The sequence below is a fragment of the Pleuronectes platessa genome, chromosome 6 (genome assembly GCF_947347685.1).
Source record: "Pleuronectes platessa chromosome 6, fPlePla1.1, whole genome shotgun sequence".
In the NCBI taxonomy this organism is placed as follows: Eukaryota; Metazoa; Chordata; class Actinopteri; order Pleuronectiformes; family Pleuronectidae; genus Pleuronectes; species Pleuronectes platessa.
In genome coordinates, this window is record NC_070631.1 from 2724307 (window position 1) to 2746531 (window position 22225).

General features: G+C 45.2%; 1 protein-coding gene across 2 annotated transcripts; it reads right to left on the bottom strand.

Annotated features, from left to right (window-relative positions):
• Window positions 1-1590: 1590 nt before the first annotated feature.
• mical1 (microtubule associated monooxygenase, calponin and LIM domain containing 1) lies at window positions 1591-21329 on the bottom strand. Of its 2 annotated transcripts, none has more exons than XM_053424856.1 (24): window positions 21146-21329; window positions 17196-17486; window positions 16062-16269; window positions 15513-15620; window positions 15283-15378; window positions 14232-14387; window positions 13632-13732; window positions 13217-13474; window positions 11962-12077; window positions 10617-10743; window positions 10097-10175; window positions 9863-10010; window positions 8925-9127; window positions 7523-7629; window positions 7223-7285; window positions 6811-7096; window positions 6294-6355; window positions 5052-5829; window positions 4860-4975; window positions 4660-4767; window positions 4438-4531; window positions 4038-4131; window positions 3701-3774; window positions 1591-2761 (listed from the first exon to the last, which is right to left on the bottom strand). In XM_053424856.1, exons 2-24 carry the CDS (start codon window positions 17451-17453, stop codon window positions 2565-2567), a joined length of 3837 nt encoding a protein of 1278 aa, XP_053280831.1. In that variant the 5' UTR covers window positions 17454-17486; window positions 21146-21329; the 3' UTR covers window positions 1591-2564. The 2 variants fall into 2 exon arrangements, with proteins under 2 accessions (XP_053280831.1, XP_053280830.1); XM_053424855.1 differs by having other exon boundaries at window positions 5052-5832.
• Window positions 21330-22225: the final 896 nt, after the last annotated feature.

Below are 22225 nucleotides of genomic sequence, written 5' to 3' on the forward strand. Positions count from 1 at the left end.
CATTTAACAGGCTTATGTATTAATCTGCATCTGGTAATCATGTCACCTGCCACATGCTGACACACACAGACACACACAGACACACAAACACACACACACACAGACACACACACAAAGGTCACCATGACACAGGCGGCCTCCTTTGTTCCTGTGTTTACCGAACACAAACCAAACCTGCTTGTGCCGTGCAAATAATCTCCAGAGAGATTTCAGATCCAGCTGCAGACTCGTCCTCGAGGCCGATAACACCCCCCCCCCCCTTCCCCCCCCGCCGACCCTGTGAAGACCTTCTCATCATGTTGTCATGGTTACAGGTTCAACGGGTGGTCATGGTTATTTCCCATTTGTGGAGTAATTTTCTTTAAGAACCAGAACGAGCTGAAGACTTTTCTCCAATCAGGAGAGAAGGTGTCGGGGGGGGGGACAACAGGATGGATGTTAACCTGCACAAGAGCAGCACCGTCACCGGGTCAGAAATCCTGCCAGCTACAATCACAGTTGCTTCAGGCTTTTACCTAAATATTCCAAATTACATAAAAACCAATGCAGTTCTATACACCTGGGATTAATTATTTAAATGTTATAAGTCACCGTTATTATGAGGCTTCTCCTCTATGACCCCCTGTATGAGTTTGTGGCACTGAAAGAACTAAACGCTTGTTTTCTATAAAGCTCGCCCCTGATTGGACAGATGCATTGTGCAAGTGTTTTGTATTTTGTTGTTTTTCTTTTGTTCACCTATTTGCTGTTGTGTTGCCGCCTCAGAGCAACTGTACATCACACAGGGTTTGACACCAACACACAAAACTGCTTCATCAATGACAGAAACAATATGGATTCAATTTTTATATCACTGTCTATTAAAGTGTGATATGATTGAGAAACGCCTAAAAGACAAAATAACCTGACGCACATCTTTCCTTTAACTTCTGTAAATGGACTGAAATGCGTCTGTATTAAAACACAAACACACACACACACACAAACACCTAAACTCGTGGAAAACGTGATATATACCTAGAAAATCACTTAGTATTTCACACACATACATAATTGTCAGTTCCCCTTCACCAAAGTACCCAATGGTAATCTGTCAATTTGTTTTTGTGAACAAAAAGAAAAACACAATCTCCTCGGTGGAGGTAAGAAAGTAGAAACACAATGTTATAATATTCCACAACAAGGTGAATAATTCATAAGTAATGTGAGCAGAATGTTCTCTAAATATCAAAAGTAGAAAATTTGTTTTACTGTCACTTCTTTCAAGGAGCTGGTGAATAGTGTATTTTTGTTTTGAGGATAATTCAGTGATTTAATGAAATAAAACAGAAATGTTTACAGGACCGAGTGAACTGGTGCAGATCCAAATAAAAATCCACTTCTACTGGATGTAAATATGGTTTCATAAGGGGATGTTGGGAAAGTATGAAGTTAATCTGAATATTTCTTCCACCTCTGATGATTATACACTTTTATATACTTTTAACTAGATAAACATCCGTCCTGCAGGAACCAGGTTATTCAACACATCCACTCTGTTCACACCAGAGGACTTCAACGTATGATCAGAGACAAGAAAACTAAAAACAGCAAAGTGCAGGATCTTTATTTGTTATAATGTGAAGTGCTGCGGCAACAAAATGGCAGCCGAGCCATAAATCCATAAGGCTCCTTCTGAACCATCACCAAACTGCTGTGTGTCTCCATCGTGGTCGTTCTGCCGGCTCACGAGGAGAAACACCTGCAGATGATAAATTTATAAATAGATGAACCAGTTTCGTCTCCTTAACGTTCACCGAGCATCCGCCTGTGTTTGTAAAACTCACTTCCACCTACAAAAGAATAAAAAATAAAACAGCAGAGTGTGCAAATCCATCTGTGGAACCCCGACTCTGACCCCAGAGGCCGTGACCCTTGACCCCTGAGTGTGACCTGTGATCAGGGGAGGATGTGGCGAACAGCAGGAAGTGCTACACAATCCAGAAACCTTCAAAATAAGAAACTAAAATAATGAAATAACTGGATTTTACTGCAATAATTCTAATATTTAAACTCTTATAACTTTTTAAACTCTAATCGTATTTCTATTCAATATACCAAATAATAATAGAAGTATGATATGTACTTTATATTACATCTGGGTGTACAACAGTACTATCAAACTCTGTAAAACCCACAGTGACCCTGTGTTACAGAACAGGTCCGAGGCCGGGTCACGTGATCTGCTGCCTGGAGGTTGTTGTGCAGACACTAAACATCCTGTGACGCTGCCGCCCCAGAGCTGTGTGTGTGTGGACTCCTCAGATCTCCAGGGTTGTGTCTCCCCCTAGGGGCCGGAGTGTTCCCGTTCAGCCGGGAGATGTGAGTCCTCACCGCCGTGGAAGCGCCTGTGGTCGGATTCTGACTCTGCAGCTTCTTTGGCTTTGCAAAAAAGTTCAGTCTCAAGGTTTCAAGTCAGCAGATTAGAGAGCGTCTGCTTCTGTGAACATACAGGTCCATGCTGCATGTGCACGAGTGTGTGTGTGTGTCAGTGTGTGTGTGTGTTGGTGGGTGGGGGAGGAGTCTTATGATGCCCAGTGAACCTGAGCTCCTGCCTTGGAGTGCCGTCTGGCCTCCATGATGGAGAAGGCCTCCTGCTCCTCGCTCATCTCCTTCAGCCTCTTCTCCTCCAGGAAGGAGACCAGCGAGTCCCTCATGTCCACCACCTCGATCATCTGCTGGAGGACCCGCTCCTCCTCCACCTCCTGCTCCTGCGTCTTGTCTGCCGGACAAACACAAGTACACACATTGAAGCAGCAATAACCAACACATCTATAATAATAGCTGATGTAAAAACAACAGGAAGGGGGTCTCCTGAATCTGTAGCTCCCCTCAGCTTCATCAGCTCCACATGTGTTTGTGTTTGTTTGTCTGTTGTGTAGCAGGATTACTGACAATCTGCTGCACAGAGAGTGAGAGTGAACCAGGTGTTAGGAGGCGATACGGGTCGGGAAACAACCGATTAACTGCTGGTGCTGATCCAGGAGGTTTGTTCCTCTATCGTTACGTCGTGAGATCTCAGAGAATCAATCCACGGAAACATATTTATCAATGAGTTTGTGCAGTGAGATGCAGCTTGATTGAATTTAAGGGCCCGACAGTTGATACGAGGCTAAACCAGCGTGAGTTAATCAAATCAAGTGGGGGGGGTTTCTTCAGTTCCTCCAGTGAGGTTTGGAACTTGATTTAATCACAATGAGGGAGTTTGGTGCTTGAGAGACAGTAACTGGAAATCACTGACTGGGTTTGGACTCAGAAGCTTCACATTAACTTTACAATTAAGGATTTAATGACCCACAAGGATCTGAATACACACACGAGCATCTGAATAATGTTTTGAATGTGAACCTGACCTGACTATAAATAGACTCGAGGAAATGCACAATCCTCAGGACGTTTAGGCTACAAACCTCCCATAATGCAACACTCCCTGCAGGAGCCAGTGTTACTCTGTACTCGATACTTTAAGAGAAGAATGTCTGATGCTGGTAATAAAATGGTTCTTGTATATTACACCCTGGACAAAGATCATGTTCTGTTCAGTGATGTTAACTTGCACAATGACCGTATTCAGCTCTGTGGCTGCAGCAGAATCAAAAGGTCTCTTCAACAGGCGTTAACAACTCGTGTTTTCATGAGCGCACAGAAAAACCACACACACCGTTCAGCTCCATGAACTTCCTGAGCTCCAGCTCCAGCATGCTCTGCTTGTCCTCCAGCTCCAGCTGTCGAGACCTGGGAGAGAAACACAAACGTCGGCTGAGTCACGACAACTTGGCGACAGAAGCAAGTCATCGCAAAAGGATGTGCAGCAAAATACAGTCTGAACACCGGCTGAGAACAGACAACACAGTGTGTGATGAGGCGGAGGTCTGATGTTATGGACGTTCTGGCGGCCGGGCCACTTCTGCCACGCACACAAAAGCCGTGTTGTGTTCCCCAGTGTTGAGGAGACAGGAGTTCACTGTGCACCAACTGTTTACAAGTGAGTCACTCACGCCACCATGAGGTCGGACTCCTCAGACACCAGCGCGTTCTTCTCGTGGACGAGTTGGATCCAGTGCTCGATCATGTCGGGGGAGTCGCTGCTGCCTGGAGGAGGAGGAGAAACAACAGGAGCAGCACAGTTCAGTCTTCAGTGTGTTTAACAGGAACCAAAGTGCTTCCATGCGTGTGACTGAAATGATGCAGGAGGTTTTAAAATGTGACACAGCTGCAATAAACTGCAGTAGTTGATGTCTCCTGGCTGCAGGAAACACAACATCTGGTTCAAATCTGTTTAAACTGTTCGGCTCATAAAGGAAAACATTTTAAAAGTCCCTAAACATAAATAAACAAGGCTCTTTATAACATGAGGAGTTAGAAATAGTGAATGTTTTGTTAACGTGAGGTTCTCACCAGCCTCTCCTCTCAGAGTCCTCTCCAGCACGACACCTTTATCCTCCAGATCCTTGAAGGTCACCTCGATCTCCTCCAGTCGCCTCTGGATCGACTTCAACCAGCAAGAACCAGACAGAGTCAGAAAAGCACTCGAGCAAAGATGTTCACTCGATTTACAGAGTTTACAGTGTGTGTGTGTGTGTGTGTGTGTGTGTGTGTGTGGCTGTAATTCACACTGACCTGTGCATTACGCAATCGCTGTAATTCACTGGTCTTGGCTCGTCGCTCCAGCGTCCTCATCTTCATGAACTCCATCTTCTCGGCCTGGACGGGGTCCGACGGCAGCGTCTGGAACAGAAGGTGATGAGTTCATGTTCTGAGGGGAACAGCTGTAAGACGTGAGACTACAACATCAGATCCATTCCTCTTCTTCTTCTTACCTTCTCGTCGTACAGGTCGATGTCATCTCGTTCAAACATGTCGTCCTCGTCGTCCTCGTCTTCATCTTCATCGGCTCCCTCCTCCGAGGCGCTGTGCACGTGTCTGAATGTCGTTTCTGAAACACAACAGAAGATGTAACGATGAACCCAGAGTGACTCAAGAACTCAATTTCTCTTCATTCCTCAACTCACCCACTCTCCCTGGACGATTGACGTGGACACTGAGCCGCGTGTCTCTGCTGATCCTCGGGGACGAGAGGTTCCAGGGGGAGAACTTCGATCGTTCTCTGGTCTGGCCGCTCGGCAACTCTTTCCTCTTGAAGCAGCGGCGATTCCTCTTCTCCCTCATGTGCCCCGTGGTGCTGCTGCTCCAGTAGCCCTCCTCCTCCTGCCCGTCCAGGCCCCCGGGTTTGGGGGGGCTCGGACCTCCCGCCGTCGCCGAGGAAGAGGAGCAGGAGGAGGAGCCTCCGGGGGTCTCGGAGTCTGAGTCGACGCTGAAGCTTTGAAGATTCACCAGGAGGCTTTTCTCCTCGTTGGTGAGCTGCAGCTTCCGCAGCGACTGCTTGGGTCGGGAGTCGGGCTTCGCCTTGGAGATCTCCTTGGTGGGCGTCGCAGGTGAGGGAGTCTCTGTGGCCGAGGGGTTGATGAGGTGGATTGTGCGAGGTTTGGCTACTGGAGGGGAGGACTGAGGGCTGGGCTGCCGAGAGAGGCGGGGCTTGGGGACGGGCGCGCTGGGCTCCTCGGCGGGAGCTGCTACCGGGGCTTCAGGAGGAGGAGGATCTGAAGGAGCTTCTCTGGAATCTCCTTTGGATCCACGCCCCTCCAGCCCGTCACAGAGGTTGGACTCTGCAGGGGAGGAGGGGCCACAGTCCAACGTGTGTTCGAACTCCTCGTCCGATGGAGACAGTGTGTAATCATCACTGGAAAGACCGTTCTCATCAGTCGTCCCTTTGTCCACTGCTTGGCTGTCCTGCTGGGAAAAACAGCACAAAGACATTCAATCAATGAATTCTTGATAAAGATTGTTAAATGACTCATTAGAACATAAAACCCTCTGGTTAAATTAAATTAATATGAAAGAAATATCCCAGATTCAAAGGGGAAATTGTGTCGTGTTTGGCACTGAAGTAAAACAAGATCCTTAAGGGAGGAGATTAAATAAGATGTAGAAAAAGATATCTTCAAAAATATGAAAATGTAAAATGAACTCCTCTGCAGACGACACACGCTCTGAAGCAACACAGTCTCATTAGAGCGATGCACGGCTGCTGTGATGGAGTGCCCCCCCCCCCGCCCCCCCGCAGGCCTGTGACACCGGACCAGGCAGCAGAAGGACGACATATCGTGCAACAGAAGATTGTGTAACACGAGCATCGAGGAGTCAACACACAGTCTGGAGCCGGCAGCAGGACGGCTTCCCCCCCGGTGACCCACCTGACGAGATGGTTCAGCCCCGTTCACCAGATCCTCAGAGTGCAGCTCGCAGTAGAACCTCCCTGAGGGGACGGACAACACGTCAACAAGTCAGAGGCAAGGCATTCTGAAGTTTTTCTTAAATGATTAATCTCGTGTTGGTCTAAATGGGAACTCACTTAAAAAAGGGTCTCAAATTATTAATTGCGCAAATATAAATAAATAAAAAGGGGGTCGGAACAAATTATTCTGGCTTTGAGAGGACACTTAGAAATACAAGGAATACAAGTGATTTTTCATCTGAGTAAGAATCAGGAAAACTGTTCATTTACCAGCTTCTCACTTGTCATGTGAACAGATGAAGGCCCAAGGACGTTTAATATTAATAACATTTTGAAAGGACAGGTGTTTCAATCGAGGGCGAATAGATTGTGAAACAAGCGGCTGCAGGAGATTAGACCAAACACAGACACTGAGAGAGTTGGGGGGGGGGGGGGGGGGGGGAACAGACTGAATGGTTGTTGGGTTGAGTCTCTACCTGTAGCCTGGTCGAAGGTGTACCCGCCCAGTCGCAGTGTGATGCTGCACTGGTGGCAGGTGAAGCAGCTCCGGTGGAAGAACTTGCCCTCAGCACTGATGCGCTCCACCACGTAAACCCTTTGACCGCAGAAGTAGCAGCCGTCGCTGTTCGGCATCGAACCACCGGCACACGGCTCGAGAGCGGGAGCAGGAGCAGCAGCAGGAGCAGGCGTGGGAGCAGGAGCAGGCGTGGGAGAAGGAGCAGGAGTGGGACTGAGCTCAGGGGACACAGCAGGAACCAACGTCTATGGGAAAAGATCACAAGGCCGGAAATTAAACTCAGCATTAACAGAATTAGCAAAAAATGAGAAGAGAAGAAGTGGGAGTGAGAATCTGCGAATTCTGAATCTGAGCAGCAGAACAAAACTCACTCTGTCCTCATCTTCCATCGTTGTGTCGCTCGCTCCTGCTGGTTTGTCTGTTGCCAGCTTCTCCTGCAGAGAACAATCAGAAGCTCTATTTACCATCTAATGACCTGATTATGTTTCATATCTGGTGAAGAGTCAGGAACCCGAACGGGCAGGCGAGTCGCCGGAGGCTGGAGAACTCAGCCCGAGGCCCCAGACGTGACCTCCAGCCGCCGTGCCTCAGTGTTGGAACAAATATCTTTATATCTTTCTCATTACTCTGAGCAAACAGTGACCCCCCCCCCCCGCTCCCGCTGGGCGTACCTTGCGTCTTTGCAGAGAGTTGTGCTTCAGCTTGCTCAGGAAGAAGACGGCCGTCTGCGTCCGGGAGAGACTCAGCGTCTTGGCAGGCGGCAGGAAGCGAGCCGGGTCTGAAACAGAATGTCACTCACATCAGATTCAGTTTCATCTCAACATTAAAGTAGACAGACAGAGATCCTGCAGGCGTGTGAACACCAGCACTGGCCTACTTACAGCTGTGCAAATATTCTAATTGCATCTTCCAGCTTCACCTTTCCCTGTCGGTGACACACGTGTAAATAATCCCTGGTATTTGTATTTTCTGCAGCATCACAGCAGCAGGAGCTGAACTGGGCTGAAACCACATGAAGGCTCGTCAGCTGCTGCTCTGACCAGCGCTCCCACTCCTCCACCCAGTCAGATAAGGTAACAGGAGGCGGACAGCTCCCTCCTGCCTGCACGTCAGTCAGCGGATCCCAGGCAGAGCAGCAGAGCATCACACAGCGTTCAGTGCATCACACCCACTTCAGCTCATTCACTGCCCCCCCCCACCTCCAACCCCCCAACCCCCCGGCATGCTAATTTACGCTGCACACACTCCTCACGCCTCAAAGCCTGCGGGTGAAGAAATACCTCTGCTGCAACGAGCCGAGAGCAAATGGTCCTCGGGTGCAGGGTGAGCCGAATGAGAGAGAGCAGCTCCATCAGCCCCGGAGCAGCTCGGTGACTGGCTGTCTGCTCTGCCGTGGTGCAGGAGAGCAGCTCCACCAGCAGAGGCTGGATCTGTGCACACTGGCCACTTAACTCCAATGCATTCTGGGTAACGGGCTCTTAAAGAGACAGCAGTGATTTGCTCTCTTCAGTGGGAGGACACCTGACATCTTTAAAGGTGGTGTTAATGCCACGCAGTGTCCTAGCAACCCAGTTATGTAAGTTATCGATGCTTCAGAACCTTTAATTAATGACATTAAAATAGTTTTAATTAGTTAATGAATTGTTTGGTTGATTATTAATACAGTTATCAGAACCCTTGTTAAAAAGGCGACTGTACCTTCTCCTTATCAGGGAGTTTTCATTTGAAGCTGGAGGCTCCAGGTTCAGAGCTCAGTCGTTTTTAAGATCGTGGCAAAGCAGAAAGTTTGGTTTATGACGGATGAGAAAACTTAAGAATAAAAAGCTAATAAACGATTATGAATCTTTCAGCCAATCAGGGAAGAGTTAAGTCGTCACAGTCCCGAGCTGCAGCTGTAGGGAAACCACTGCTGCGATGCTTTCAGGTCCCGTGACACAGTGGGGTTTTGGAGCGCTCAATAAAGTTGGACCAAATTTCATACGCACCAATCACGTAGCACGTTGCCTGAAGAGCATTTTGGAAACCGCAGGATCAAGAGAAAAAGGAGGAAATGATTGTTTTCATCACACATACCCAGAGTTTTATCCTTGGCCAGCACGGTGAAGGCGTCCTGCACCTGCGTGAGGTACAGCACCATGGACAGCTTGTCTATCTGACCGCTGTTGGCGAAGTCACTGGCCGACATGACGGGGGGGATGCCCAGCTCCCTCTCCAGGATGCCGAAGGCCAGCTGGTTGTTGTGAGCGGCGCCGGACTCGTCCAGGGAGCTCACGTCACTGAGGAGGAAATAGAGGGAAGTGGTTATGATGTGATTCAGACTGTGACACCTCGATGAATATCAACATCCAGGCCAAACCTGTGAGAGGGAACTCAACATAGAAAACAGAAGAATGGTTTCAACGTGTGAGAGCAAATGTTTTTAGTGGAGGATTTAGAAGACAATGGAAAACGCACGTGAACTTATAACCTCCACCGAGGAGGTATTCACCCGTCCAGCAGGTTCTAACGAGGATTACACAAAAACTACTTGTTGGAAAGGAAGTCGTTAATTATTGGTGCAGACTTAGATGAGGGGGTGGAGCCAGGAACTTTATTTTCACTTTCTTTAACATTGTGAGAACGTCTGATGACACTTTGATCTATTTCCAAGGGGAGTAAATAAAGGATTTTGATATAGATATATTATATTTATACAAACTAATGATAACGGACCCATACGTGCCCTTCTTAAACAAAAGACACTTAAAACCAATGTTGTTATGTTTGCGTTTATCTTTTAGTTCTGTTTTTTTTTTCTTTTACTGGATTGTGAATAAGTCAGAAGTCAATTTGCTCATTTGCTATTTCTGGTTATAGGCTCAAGAAATAAAGCACAGAATAAACTTCAAAGTTAAAGAGAAGAAATAGCAATTATTTAAAAGTATATAAACATATTGGGCCCAAAATCCCACGGGACGGCGCCGTGTGTCATCGGTGGAGCCGTCCGCTCGCGTCGGGGGGCAGCGACTCACATGAGCTGGGGTCTGAAGTGGTGGATGAGGGCGCACAGAGCCAGGCCCGACCTCCAGGACTGAGAGAAATCGTTCACCATCACGTGCTCGTAACCAGCTGTGTGAGTCTGGCACCACTTCAATAACTCCTCAAAACCACGGATCGAATCTGAACAAGATAGAAAAACACAGATTATCAATGAGACTTTTTTACTCACTGATAATATGAGTAAAGACCAAAGACGAGCAGCTGACCGTGACGCATGAAAGAAGCCTTGTCCTTCTGCTTCTTGCTGGACGGTTGGGATTTATCCACGTCGTAAAGGTGCTGCACCTGAATTCAGTGAGAAGTAGATTAGACAATATGTTCAGAGACACAAGCTCAGAGTTCAATAAACACACAGCAGGATTTTATAAGTCACATAAAAGTCGTTTATTGTCATATTTGGAAATTATATAAAAAGGCCAAGAAGTGATGAATCCCTGTCTGTTTAAATGGAGGAAATGTTTTTAGCTGTATAAGTTTGAGGCCGCTCCAGGATTTTCACTTTCAAATTACATTTTAATTTCTTTCTCAAAATATGAATCATGGATCTTGATTAAAACCAACAAAGTAAACCTGGCATATATCACGAGTGTGTGAAATTGGTGCAGATCCAAATAAAAAACTGGATCAAGAGAATCTAAATGTGGTTTCATAAGGAGGCCGAGGTCTGAGCCGTGCTTTGCTTTTATGAGATCGTGTCTCATCTGCAGAGCGGAGGACGGTGCTGACCTGGCCGGTGTGGATGGAGGACAGGTTGATCCTCTGGTAACGGGTTTTGGGGTTGATGCTGTACCCAGCGTAGTTTTTACTGGTGTTCTCAGGTGTGGTCTGAGACAGGAGCTGGTAAATGCTTTCTCTGCACAGTCATCAAAGGAATGAGAAACAGGAGGTTAGAGACAGACACAGAGAACTGACATAAAACTGACTGGAGCTAAATAAATGATAACTTATTAAACTTTGTGTTATATGTCAGATTCTTTCACACCACTCAGAACGTCAAATAAATGCTAAAATGTTTTTTCAGGTCTTAAAACGACTCACTATTGCACTATTTTCAATGGAAATGTCATTTTACACGTATGTATATATCAATAATACATTGTACATTCTTCCTTACATGTAGCTCTTATCGTGAAATTCATCTATATGCTTATGTTACATTGTGTACATTTGTGATACCGCTATTTATACATTTTATATCATCTTTATGTTCCTGTTTTTAAGTGTCAAACATTTGTTTTGCAGTCGCCAGAATTCAAATCTCATCAAGGAGCTGAAATCCTTTTAACGGCCGTGCAACCAAAACAACTATTAATCATATTAATTCTCTCAGGATGGGGGGGGGCTGTTGCTGATGAGATCCACAGAGACACTTTATTTTAATAGGTTTCAAGAAAACCCATAAAAACTGTGTTTGTGCAGGTTACAGGTTAAATTTAAGCATTTTAAAGATGAACTGAGATAAATGATCAGTTATCAGCTCCATGTTGGTCTCGTTTGTAGTTTTATTAAAGCGTATGTTTGAGAAAGAACTACAACACATGGAGACAGTAATAACTACGATGCATAACATAATTAAAAACTACCTAAATGTATTTGTGGTTTTGTATTCAAATCATTGACTTTAGTTTATCTGCAAAAAAAAACCTTAAAATAGATTCTCAGTCAGAATCCTTCTTTCAGTTTAACTAACTAGCCAAACCCAGTACTAATAATAGAACATGTGAATTTCACTGTACAGAGAACTGATGAGAATACTTTCACTTCTTTTTTAAGTACGTATGTAAAGTATATTAAGTATGAGCAACTTCCTCAGAGCAAAGTAACAAACAGCTCCATATAAATAAGATAACACCATAAAACAGAAGTAAAATATCTGGTTCTGAATGCTTCATTGCACAAAATGAGACAAAGACCAGTGGATTGATTTCCTGTGTTAGCAGAGAGTCAGTGTAGCTGGTGAGAAACAAAGCAGCAGTGAAGAAAGAAGCTGCAGCTGCGTCATGAAACCTGCCGTGTTCCTCAGGAAATCTGATCCGTCCACATTGTGCACAGCCGAGTGAAACTTGCTCACCGCTCAGCCAGGACCTTGAGGTGTGGGACTCCCATCCCCCAGCTCCTCACCATCCAGGCGGTGTCGAAAGAAGCCATGAAGCCCCGAGCGATGCCGGTTCCCAGAGGCCAGAACGGCTGCAGAGAGAGAGAGAGAGAGACCAGAGGGCAGGAGCTCACATTAAGACGATCTCACAGTTAAGTGGAGCAGCAGGGACTCGAGCTGAGAGAAAATCTATATCGGGGCCATTATATCCAATTTAGCACAGTATCGCATCTACCTAATAATTCCACAAAGTGTTTCAGTGTCGAGTTTGGTTCAATTTGGACACAGATACGCTCGATATTAATAAAGTTTGAATTAACAGGCGAGCAGTGACTCTCGTAGGTCCTCAGATGAACTACAGCCGGGGTCGACCACCCGGGGGAAACCACCGGCTCGAAACGCCATCAGATCATTTGTAGAGATTAAGATTAAGATGCATTCATTAGTCCCAAACACAGGCTCACTCATGCAGGTAGGGAAATTTAGCCTCTGGTGCAGGACACACAGAGCAGTGAGCGACCATGTACGGCGCCCGGGGAGCAGATGTTGGGGGAGTAAGGTGCCTTGCTCAGGGGCACTAGACAGGATAGGGAGAATCCTCTTGGATTTTTGGACAGATCAATCCAGGTTCGTCTTTTTGTTGTTTCTCTCTGTGGAGTCGAACCAGAGACCTTTTCTGCCCATAGTCCAGGTTTCTGCCACTAGTCCAACGCCTCTCCTAAAGTCTAGTTCATCATATCGACACAGATACAGATGGACTGACCCGCCACATTCATAGAACCACTTCCTGTTTGGCAATTTGTCTTCAGATAAAATCACAATGTTCATTTTGTTGCTGCAAAACAGAACTTTTATCTTTCAAAAGCTGTTTGGTTGTCGGTTGCTTTTCAGACTCTGAATCAGCCGACAAGCGATGTTTGGATAAAATAACTCCCGATCGGGAAATCAGTCAAACTTATATATAAACCACACACGTGAAATAATAAAGTACGTAAACTCTCCATTGCTGATGAACCAGGTGGGATGAACACATCGTTTTTTAACTTTACTCTGCAACATAGACTGTTTCTAAAAAGCTCTGCACACAATGTCCAGCACACAAACAATAAAAAGTGACAGTGGATTGTAGAAGTGTTTTAGGACGACTCACTAATAACGAGGAATAAATCAGAAGCAGCATCAACACAGGACGAGAGGAACTCAACATTAGAAGAAGAACGTCTCCCCCTACCTCCACCAGACAGTCTCCCACCAGCCCCATCAGCAGCTTCCTGCCCCTCCTCTCCCTGACCAGGGAGGCGTTCTCGGCGCGGTGCATGCAGGTGAAGTCGAACATGGCCACGTCCGGCTCGCCGTTCGGGTTCTTGGCGAACTGGAGGTCGGGCAGTAGGCCGCCGGTGGAGAAGTGGGCCGCGTCGTGGGCGTAGCGGTTCAGAGCCTCGCTGTCCACGTTGGCCGGAGCCAGAAGCTCCTCGGCGTCACCGGAGTCCTGCAGAGACACAGGAGGAGCTGATTGGCTGTTTGTCTTCACCTCCGAGCGCCTGAGTGGCCGATCCATCCATCGAGTTTGTTTCCTTCTCTATATAAGAGTGAAGCAGCTGGAGCCAATGAGAGCTTCCCCCTGGTAATGGATGGGCTGTTCTCACCTGCTTGATGACCCCCTGCTTCAGCAGGCTCTTCTTCTTGGCAGTCATCACGAAGTAGTGGGTGTCGTCTTTGTAGTAGACAATATTCTCCAGATCGATACCTGGAATGGGAAACGGAGAAGAGCCGAGGGTGAGGAGACTGGGGCCTGTTTGTTTATATTAATCTACTGGTTTTACTGGTTCTATGATGGGTTGCAGGTTGGACTCTCATTCAAATGATCAGGGTCATATAAAGCTGAGATGTGATTCCTGTGGAGTTATTTCAAAATGAGGCTGCACTCGAGTCGGTAGATCATGGGTTGTTGCTGTCACAGGAAATGAACCGAGGATTTGAACACAGATTAACAGCCGTGTTGCTGCCCCCCACCCCCCCCGCCCCCCCAACAGTGTGAACACTCATTTCCTGCCTGGAGGCTCGTGTCCGGCGAAAATGAAATTGCAAAAGGCAGCACTCGTATTCCTGATAGAAAATGTTATGGTTCAGTGACTCTGCATCATAATTCATGTTTCACTTACAAGCTGTGGTATTAAAAACGGATGATTTCAACTTGTCCTCTTCCGCTCAACACGACTGCAGATGTTACAGATGTGGACTCTTACCCGTCTCTGTGAGCAGATCCTGGAAGAACTTCTGGTTGTAGATTCGGGCCACGCCGCTGATCTCCGCCACGTGGGCCTCGGCCGCCGTGTTCCTGTTGATGAAGTTGGCCGTGATGCCGATGGCGAGCTTTCCTCTCAGCTCCTTATGTTTGAAACCTGAGAGTTTGGGGAAAGAGGACAGAGAGAAAACTCTTTATTGATAAGATCCGTTAGGAGGAAGTTCCTGGAGATGATTTGATATCATTTTCTCAACCCGATACCTGGACGCTGTGTTTCTGCTCATACCGAGAACCAATCGGATTCCATTACAAACTTATTTGAACACTTTTATACTACCAACTCTGTGGGAAGAGTTAAACTGAAGTCATGCATATGGAACCTGTCACCATTTTAGTCATGGGATTCTCTAGCATGACACTTTGACGTTTGTTACACTGCCGGAAAACACTTCCTCTTCTTCGCTGCTCTAAAAACAGTTCATGTACGTGGAAGCACAATGTCACTGCCACAAAGAAGAAATGATTTCTGGAGAAAAAACTGCAGATAAAGATCAGATCGCTGTTTTAATAACTTTAGCAGTATCGGAGCAATTTCTGACGCTGCTAAGGTACTTATACTTCACTTGAATATTTCCATTGCGTACTTCACTTTTCAAATCAACCTGTAAATAACGACAAAAAAACTCAAACGTCTCCAGACTTATTCTGTTGAAGTCACCTGGTTCACAGAGTCATTTTGAAACTACTGACTATTTAAAAATGAGTTTCTCTTCTTTCTACTGCTCTGATTGTTTAGCCGTGTTTTCCTCTTCTTTACTTTGCTCTTACTTTTCCGCCTGACTCAGCTTGAACAACCTGATCATTTTGATTTAGGGCGGTGGAGACAAAGTGAATTCCAGGAAGTCAGATCTGTATTTAGATCTGTGTACTTGCCAATGCCCTGCCCAAAGCATCACAGGCATTTCAGGTATTGGTATTGGAACCACAGCTGAATGCTCCGGTTGCCAAAGCGAGAACCGAAGATATTGAGACATTCTTTTTGTTTGTCTCACCATCGGGGACAAATCTTCCTCCTCCTGCAGAGATGAAGACGTCGAACTGGAAGGATGCAGCAGGATGAGCCGCCGGCTGCAGCTCGGCCATCCAGCCTGTCGGGAACACAAAGAACTTTAATGTCTCCTCAGCAGGTTTTATAACAACATGTCAGAGCTTTCCACACAAACAACAACTGATGATGATGATGATGATGATGTCCTGAGCACAACGAGGAAATGTGGGGTACCGTTTTCCCCTGAGGGCTCAATCAGGCCCTGGAACTCCACTCCCGTGTGCACCTCCACCCCGAGCAGCAGGGACACTTTCAATAGAACCAACTGCAGCTGACGGATGCCTGAAAACACACGTGAATGTTCAAATTGGAAAAGTGTCGAAGAAAACAGAGAAAACTATTCATCAACACGTTAAAATGATTTTGATTCTCATCATTTGTTTGCATTAGAATAGGTGAAATCATGTTTTCACACATGTACCAAGACTTTAAAGCCCAAATTCGGCCCAAAAGAGGAGGGATCATGTTAATGCAATAAAGTGTTAATAAAGATAAATTTCATACACTGTCAAACTATTTGACATGCCAGACACATTCCTCGTTCTCTAAAATCCGCTGCCTCCATCAGACACGTACAAGATGACATTCAAAAAAGAAGTTGCAGAAAAGTTGGAGACAGATTTTCCGGATTAATCAGCTAATGGATCAAACGCTCGTTTCTCTGAGCAGCACCGGAGCCGGCTGACAGAACAGAACAGAACAGAACAGTCGTTATTCACGCACTGATGTGATCCAGGGAGCCGGTGCAGAATTTGCCATAGAACTTCTTGGCTCCGAGGCCGCGGAGGTCGCAGATGGTGTAGGGCCACAGGTGGAGAACGTTGTTCCTGGTGAACGACTCTCTCTTCTCCAGCACCACCACCTGAGCGCCGAGCAGGGCCAGCTCGATGGCCGTCCTCAGCCCGCATGGCCCGGCGCCCAACACCAGACACTGGGGGAGAGGAGGAGGACGTGAAACGATGCCAGTGGGAGAAATGGGAAAACGTTTTTTTTATATCCTCCTGCAGGGCAACGAGAGAGAGGAGAGCCTGGAGCCGGGGGATGACTCAGGTTTCTAAAAACAGCCCTCAAGGCCAAATAGAGTGACAGTGAAACTAATTAACGCTGTAACATCCTCCGAAGGCAAATTGGTGATAATTTAAAAATGTTGAAAATTCATATTAATGACGACTAAATCTGATCAGCAGCAACAAAACCAAAAAACAGATTCATTTGCCCTTCACAGTTAATGATTCCTTCGCTGAGGAGTTAATGTTTGATCTGTGTTAGTTTGTTATTTGCAGGTTTATGCAGAAACTACACGACGGATTTCTGTGAAACTCGGAGGAAGGAGGTGGTCTACGTCAGAGAAGAGCTTCTGAAAGGTTGGTGCAAATCCACATCAGGGAGCAGATCCAACATGTTTCTTTACTTCCTTTGAACATCTGCATTTTTCAACACCTTCATTGATTTTAAGAGAATTATCTCCGAGCTTCTCTGGTATCAACGGGTTTGTTCAACTTTGAGCTGATGCAAATAAAAGTCCGGGTCTAGTGGATTTAAATGTGCTCTCATAAGAAGTGCAGACTGTTTTCAGTGACTCATTTCAGAAAACTCAAATCAGGTTTAACTAGTTTGACTGAGGGATACTAATTTCTATCTGTGCATTTCAATGTGCGGCCTGGTGACACTGAATATATTATTTTAATCTATTTAGATTTGTAGATTTCCCTGTGTACGTATTGTATGTTTACTTTCTCACACATAATCTCACCATAACTGGTTCTATGAATCAAATTATCATGAAAATAACAAGATCAAATATTTTCTAACCAAAAAGGCAACAAGTAAAGGTTGAATTCCTCCTCGTGTGTTTACCTTGTTTTTGGTGCAGGCCTTTCCTTGCTGGTAATCTGCGTGAGACGCCCTCTTGTCCAGCTTTGTCCACAGAGCCTTGGCCCTCCAGTAGTTCAGCCTCTCCTTCACCTTGATGTAGAAGGTCCTGAACTCTCTGGGGTTGACGTCCAGCTGCTTGCAGAGCTCAGCAAACTGATGCTTCACGTCCTTGCAGGTCGGGGCCTGGACGAAGAGGTCGAACGCAGCATGTGAAGGGTTGACAGGGTCCTGGCTCGCCATGGTGGAGGAGGAGAGGTGGGGTTTGTACGTGAACTGAGGAAGAGGAGGTTAAATCATAGTATTAGAGATTTAAAACTCCTTGTTGCTCGTGTTGGTTTCATGTATAGAGGTGGTCCAGCCCTGTGAGTCTTCTCCCTACTGTGCTGTGGTAAATCTCATCCTCATGTTCTCTAATTATAGTCCTGATGTATAGTTTAAGACTTCAGGTCACCTGGTCGTCTGAGTCATTACCCACTTCCCCCTTGTGCTCTCTGTGGCTCCTCTTATCTTTTCCCCTTTACGAGTGAACCGCCCGCCCACAGCCGATGTGTCATCCTCACGCACGGCCTCGGGATGTGTTCCTGTCGTTAGCCTCAGACAGAAATATGAAAACACATGGCTGAAACCGACAGGGAGAAACTTCTTCCACATGTCGGGGCTGAGATAACTGTCGAGTTTCACTTCAAACACAAAACAATCTGATTGGCTGGTTTGATTGAGACGTTTGACCAATTATTTATAAAAATATCTTGTAGAAAAATGTGTGTGCAGACAGCTGATGATTAATGTGTTGAACCCTCATGTGTCATTTAGACAGAGACAAATATTGGGTTCATGATCGATTCATCTTCAAAACATTAGAAATAGTGAACAATGGCTGCTAATAACAATTCATTTGTATATTTTCTTCACCTTTGATGCTGCTGCTGCTGCAGGAGGCGGGGTCTAATGTCTCCCGACCTCTCTGATTGGATGATTGGACCAGATTCTCGCCGATTACTTTAATATTTACATTCTTCTTTCTGCTCATTTTCTGCAGATTTTGTGTTGTATTTTATTTGTGTTTGTTTTGGTCTATTAATTAAATAAACTTATAAATAAACAAATGGATAAATATATATATTTATGTCAAAAAGTAAAACTCTTGCTGAGGGTTAAGATCCGAGTATGTCGCACCTCGTTAAGCCCTATGAGGCAATCTGGGATTTGTGAATATAGATTATACAAATAAATTAAATTTGATGATTGTAAAAATGCAGTGGAGTAGAAAGTACAGGTACATACAAATTTCCTTAAAATGTACCCAAGAACCTTTACCTGTCACCAGGGGAAGAAAAGACAGATTCTTGTAAATCCACAGTCAAACTGCTCTAACGCTCGTGTGTGTTAGTGACCATTTAAAGACTAATCTTTTAAATCAACATCACAACAATGATAGGTCTGTTTAAAGCACCACTCCTATAGCACACACACACACACACAAGCACACACAAAGACACACACATGTCCAAATGTCAAGTGACTTCAGTCTCAGTCTTTAGTCTCACGCTGCATTTTCACCATGATATAACTTTATCATGGTGAAAATGCCAGTGGCTGCAGCATAAGAAACGCTGTCACATTCACACGTTGCATCATTGTGAAGTGTGTGTGTCTGTTTTGTGGCGTAGCTGACGTTTCCTGTAACAAACTGGCACATCACTTCCTGATGAACTGACAACACTAACCGCAGCTGCTCATTCTGCAGCGTTCAGCCCTCCACCTGAGACGCAGGCTATGATTACAGTCGCAGGCCGCTGCAACGTGTGTTTACATGACTCTGCTTGTGTGTGTCTGTGCGTGTGTGTGTGTGTGTGTGTGTGTGTGTGTTTGCGTGTACATGATGGAAACTGCATTGAAACTGTTATGAAGACCAGCATTCCTCCCTCACATTTACCAAGCCACCGTTGTCTGTAGATATTCACTCTCCTCCAGTTTACTGCTCTTCATCCTGTTGTGTGTGTGATTCCTAATTATTTAAATTCTAACCTAAATCCATAAATCCATATGCAACGAGTCAGGAGGTTTATTTGAGACCCAAACGTTAACGACCTGACACAACAGCTCTGATGTGAACGCTGAAACTCGGGTGAACGTTATCCATCTTTGAACATTTCTAACGAGCTGAAAGAGAGAAATATAAAAAGTCAGATAACTAGCTCCTCCCACAACGTTATGTTTTCACCCCTGACGGTTTATTTGTTCGGAGAATTACACAAAAACGGCTGAAGTTACAGTAAAGTGTTCAGTCAACAACAAGACTAGAAAAGGTCATATAAATACAAACCATCTATAATTCATAGTTGCATTATCGCACATTTTTGGGGTGACGGGTGTTCAGCTGCAACATAACACTTCACCACTAGATGGCACTAAATTCTACACACTGAACCTTTAACTAGTTTAACTGAGTGATATATTGATATTGTCTTGGTCTGTATACATTTCTATTCTTGGCAGGAGCAACTGTAACGAGACCCTGAGGATCAATAAAGTTTTTCTGATTCTAGCAGATTTTAATGTTTTTATAGACTTCTTCCTTTTCAGCCACTATGTTAAAAATAGATCTATAAACCTGAAACTCTACAAGGAATGTGTAAAAGAACCTGGATCCAGGAAGGTTAGAAACAGGTTTGATGAGTATGAAGTACTTTTAGCAGTGTAATCGAGGAAATATGACATATTTTGTGCCAGATGAAGATATGTAACCTCTGCCAAGCTGACATTTAGCTTTTTTGACATTTTCCCAGATTCCCCAGAGAATAAGTGAGAGATCTTGTTATTTAGGAAACTGTTCTTTTGAATTTAAGGAATTGTTTGGTCTCTGCAGAGGTTTGTCTGTACTGAGTCATTTTATATAATGATTTAAGTCATTTGTCCCATCACTGAAATCATAAATCCAAACTTGGATTCAGGGTGAAAGTAAAAGCAAACGTTTATCAAGTGTGACGAGTCGTGTGAACACAACCTGCCAACTGAGAAACTAAAAATACCTCCGACGATCACACAACACTTTCATCTCACTCTGAAGGAAGCTGCTGTATTTGTACTGTGATGTATTTATACTCTGTGCTATATCAACTGTGTCAACCAGCTTGAAAGACACACAACCCCCACCCCCCCTCAGAAAGTACAAACTAGTCTCCAGTGGTTGAAACAAGATGGTCGTACTGCTCAGATGCAAAGGTACACAAACACACACACACACACACAGTCAACATCATCTGACTGCTGTTAAGCAATTGTGAGGAGGATGAGCAGGGGCAGGCGAGTCGCAGCAGGAATGTGTTGCACAGGATCAGACACAAACCACCGGGACTCACAGTGGAATCGACCCGCTTTGCCTCAGAGCCGCTGGATCAAAGGGGATTGACCCCAACTCGTTACTACACAAGTGAGAAGTGAGTCTGGATCCAAACACCGATCTCCAGCCAGAGGGGGTTTGTGGACACACAGGGACAAACACACACACATACACACACACAGAGACACACACACACAGACACACACAGACACACACACACACACACACACACACACAGAGATGGGGGGTGAAATGAGAAATGAGGAGGAAGATGTGGTGCTGATCTGCTGTGACCAGGAGCACACACACACACACACACACCGAGACACACACACACCGAGACACACACACACCGAGACACACACACACCGAGACACACACACACACACACACACACACACACACAGAGAGACACACACACACACACGACACATATAGGGACGAAGAGAAACAAGGACCTCATATATTTGTGTATTTAACAAACGGCGGGAACTGAGACCACAACACACTTCAACACACAAAGTGAAGCCCGACACCAGAGTGTGAGAGAAGACACGCGGACACACGAGCAGAATCTGAGAGACTTTACCTCACGTGGGTCTGATGGGAGGTGGGGGGGTTCACTGGGCTCCCGCCGGTACCGGGTCCATGTTGTGTGTCCTCCTGTGTTTACAGGTGAGAAGAGCCGCGCGCTGGTTCACCTGCGTGTCGGCGGCACGCGAGAAGAGCGATCAGCTGCTTCCGGTATGTTCTGGTCTAACGCGAAGCGCGAGAGCACGTGACGAGGGGAGGGCAGGTGTGTGCGTACGTGTGTGTGTGCGCGTGTGTCTGTGTGTGCGTGAGTCTGTGTGTGTGTGTGTGTGTGTGTGTGTGTGTGTGTGTGTCTGTGTGTGTGGTTTTACTGTCCTGGGGCATCATCATGAGGGCTGGAGTACAACTAATACTTTATTTTAATATTTTAAGGAATTTAATAATGTAATACAATATAATAATAATCTAATAATTTGTACAATAAACACTGTTACTTGTTATGATTGTTACTCCTATTCTTATTATTTTTATTTATTATTGATCATTTAATTCATATCCCAGCAAAAACTAATTTGTTTTTAATAAGTAAATGTTACATGGTGAAGAAAGATTTTGCTGAAGTCATGACGAGTACTTTTACTCAACTTTTGTTCAGAGTATTATACTTTGGAACGATGGTGATATTTCTAGTTTAACTTGAGTAAATGATTTCACTTCGCAAATATATGAGTATATATTAGTCTTATGATTAAGATATATTGTTATATATACTTTTTAAATAACCAGTAGAGTCAAACAGAGGTTCTTGAAATGCAGGGATATTGAAATGTCACATGATCATGTGATGTTATGATGAAATCTCCTGATAATTTACGTTCAACATAAAAAAAACAATAAAATCATATTTGTCTGTGGATTTTACGCTGATTGTGGATTTTGGTCAGTGAAGATACTGAAAGTGTGAAATAACATCTCGTTATTCCCAATATGATTTTATAACTGATAAGGTGAAATGAATGAAGGTGTGACTAGATCTGGTTTTGAACTTTGATCAGTCTTATTGATTTATCACATAAACAGACACAGTAAACCAAACAGTAAAACTTCCCTTGTTACTGGAACTGGATTCATCAACTCA

What these genes read in the sequence shown, in the direction of transcription:
- mical1 (XM_053424855.1), bottom strand. Translation starts at nt 17,453, where the DNA reads ATGGCGAGCCAGGACCCTGTCAACCCTTCACATGCTGCGTTCGACCTC. An exon ending in AGCAGGGGGTCATCAAGCAG is followed by an intron (nt 13,475 to 13,631) that starts GTGAGAACAGCC and finishes GTGTCTCTGCAG; the next exon opens with GACTCCGGTGACGCCGAGGA. An exon ending in CACTTCAGACCCCAGCTCAT is followed by an intron (nt 9,128 to 9,862) that starts GTGAGTCGCTGC and finishes TTTCCTCCTCAG; the next exon opens with TGACGTGAGCTCCCTGGACG.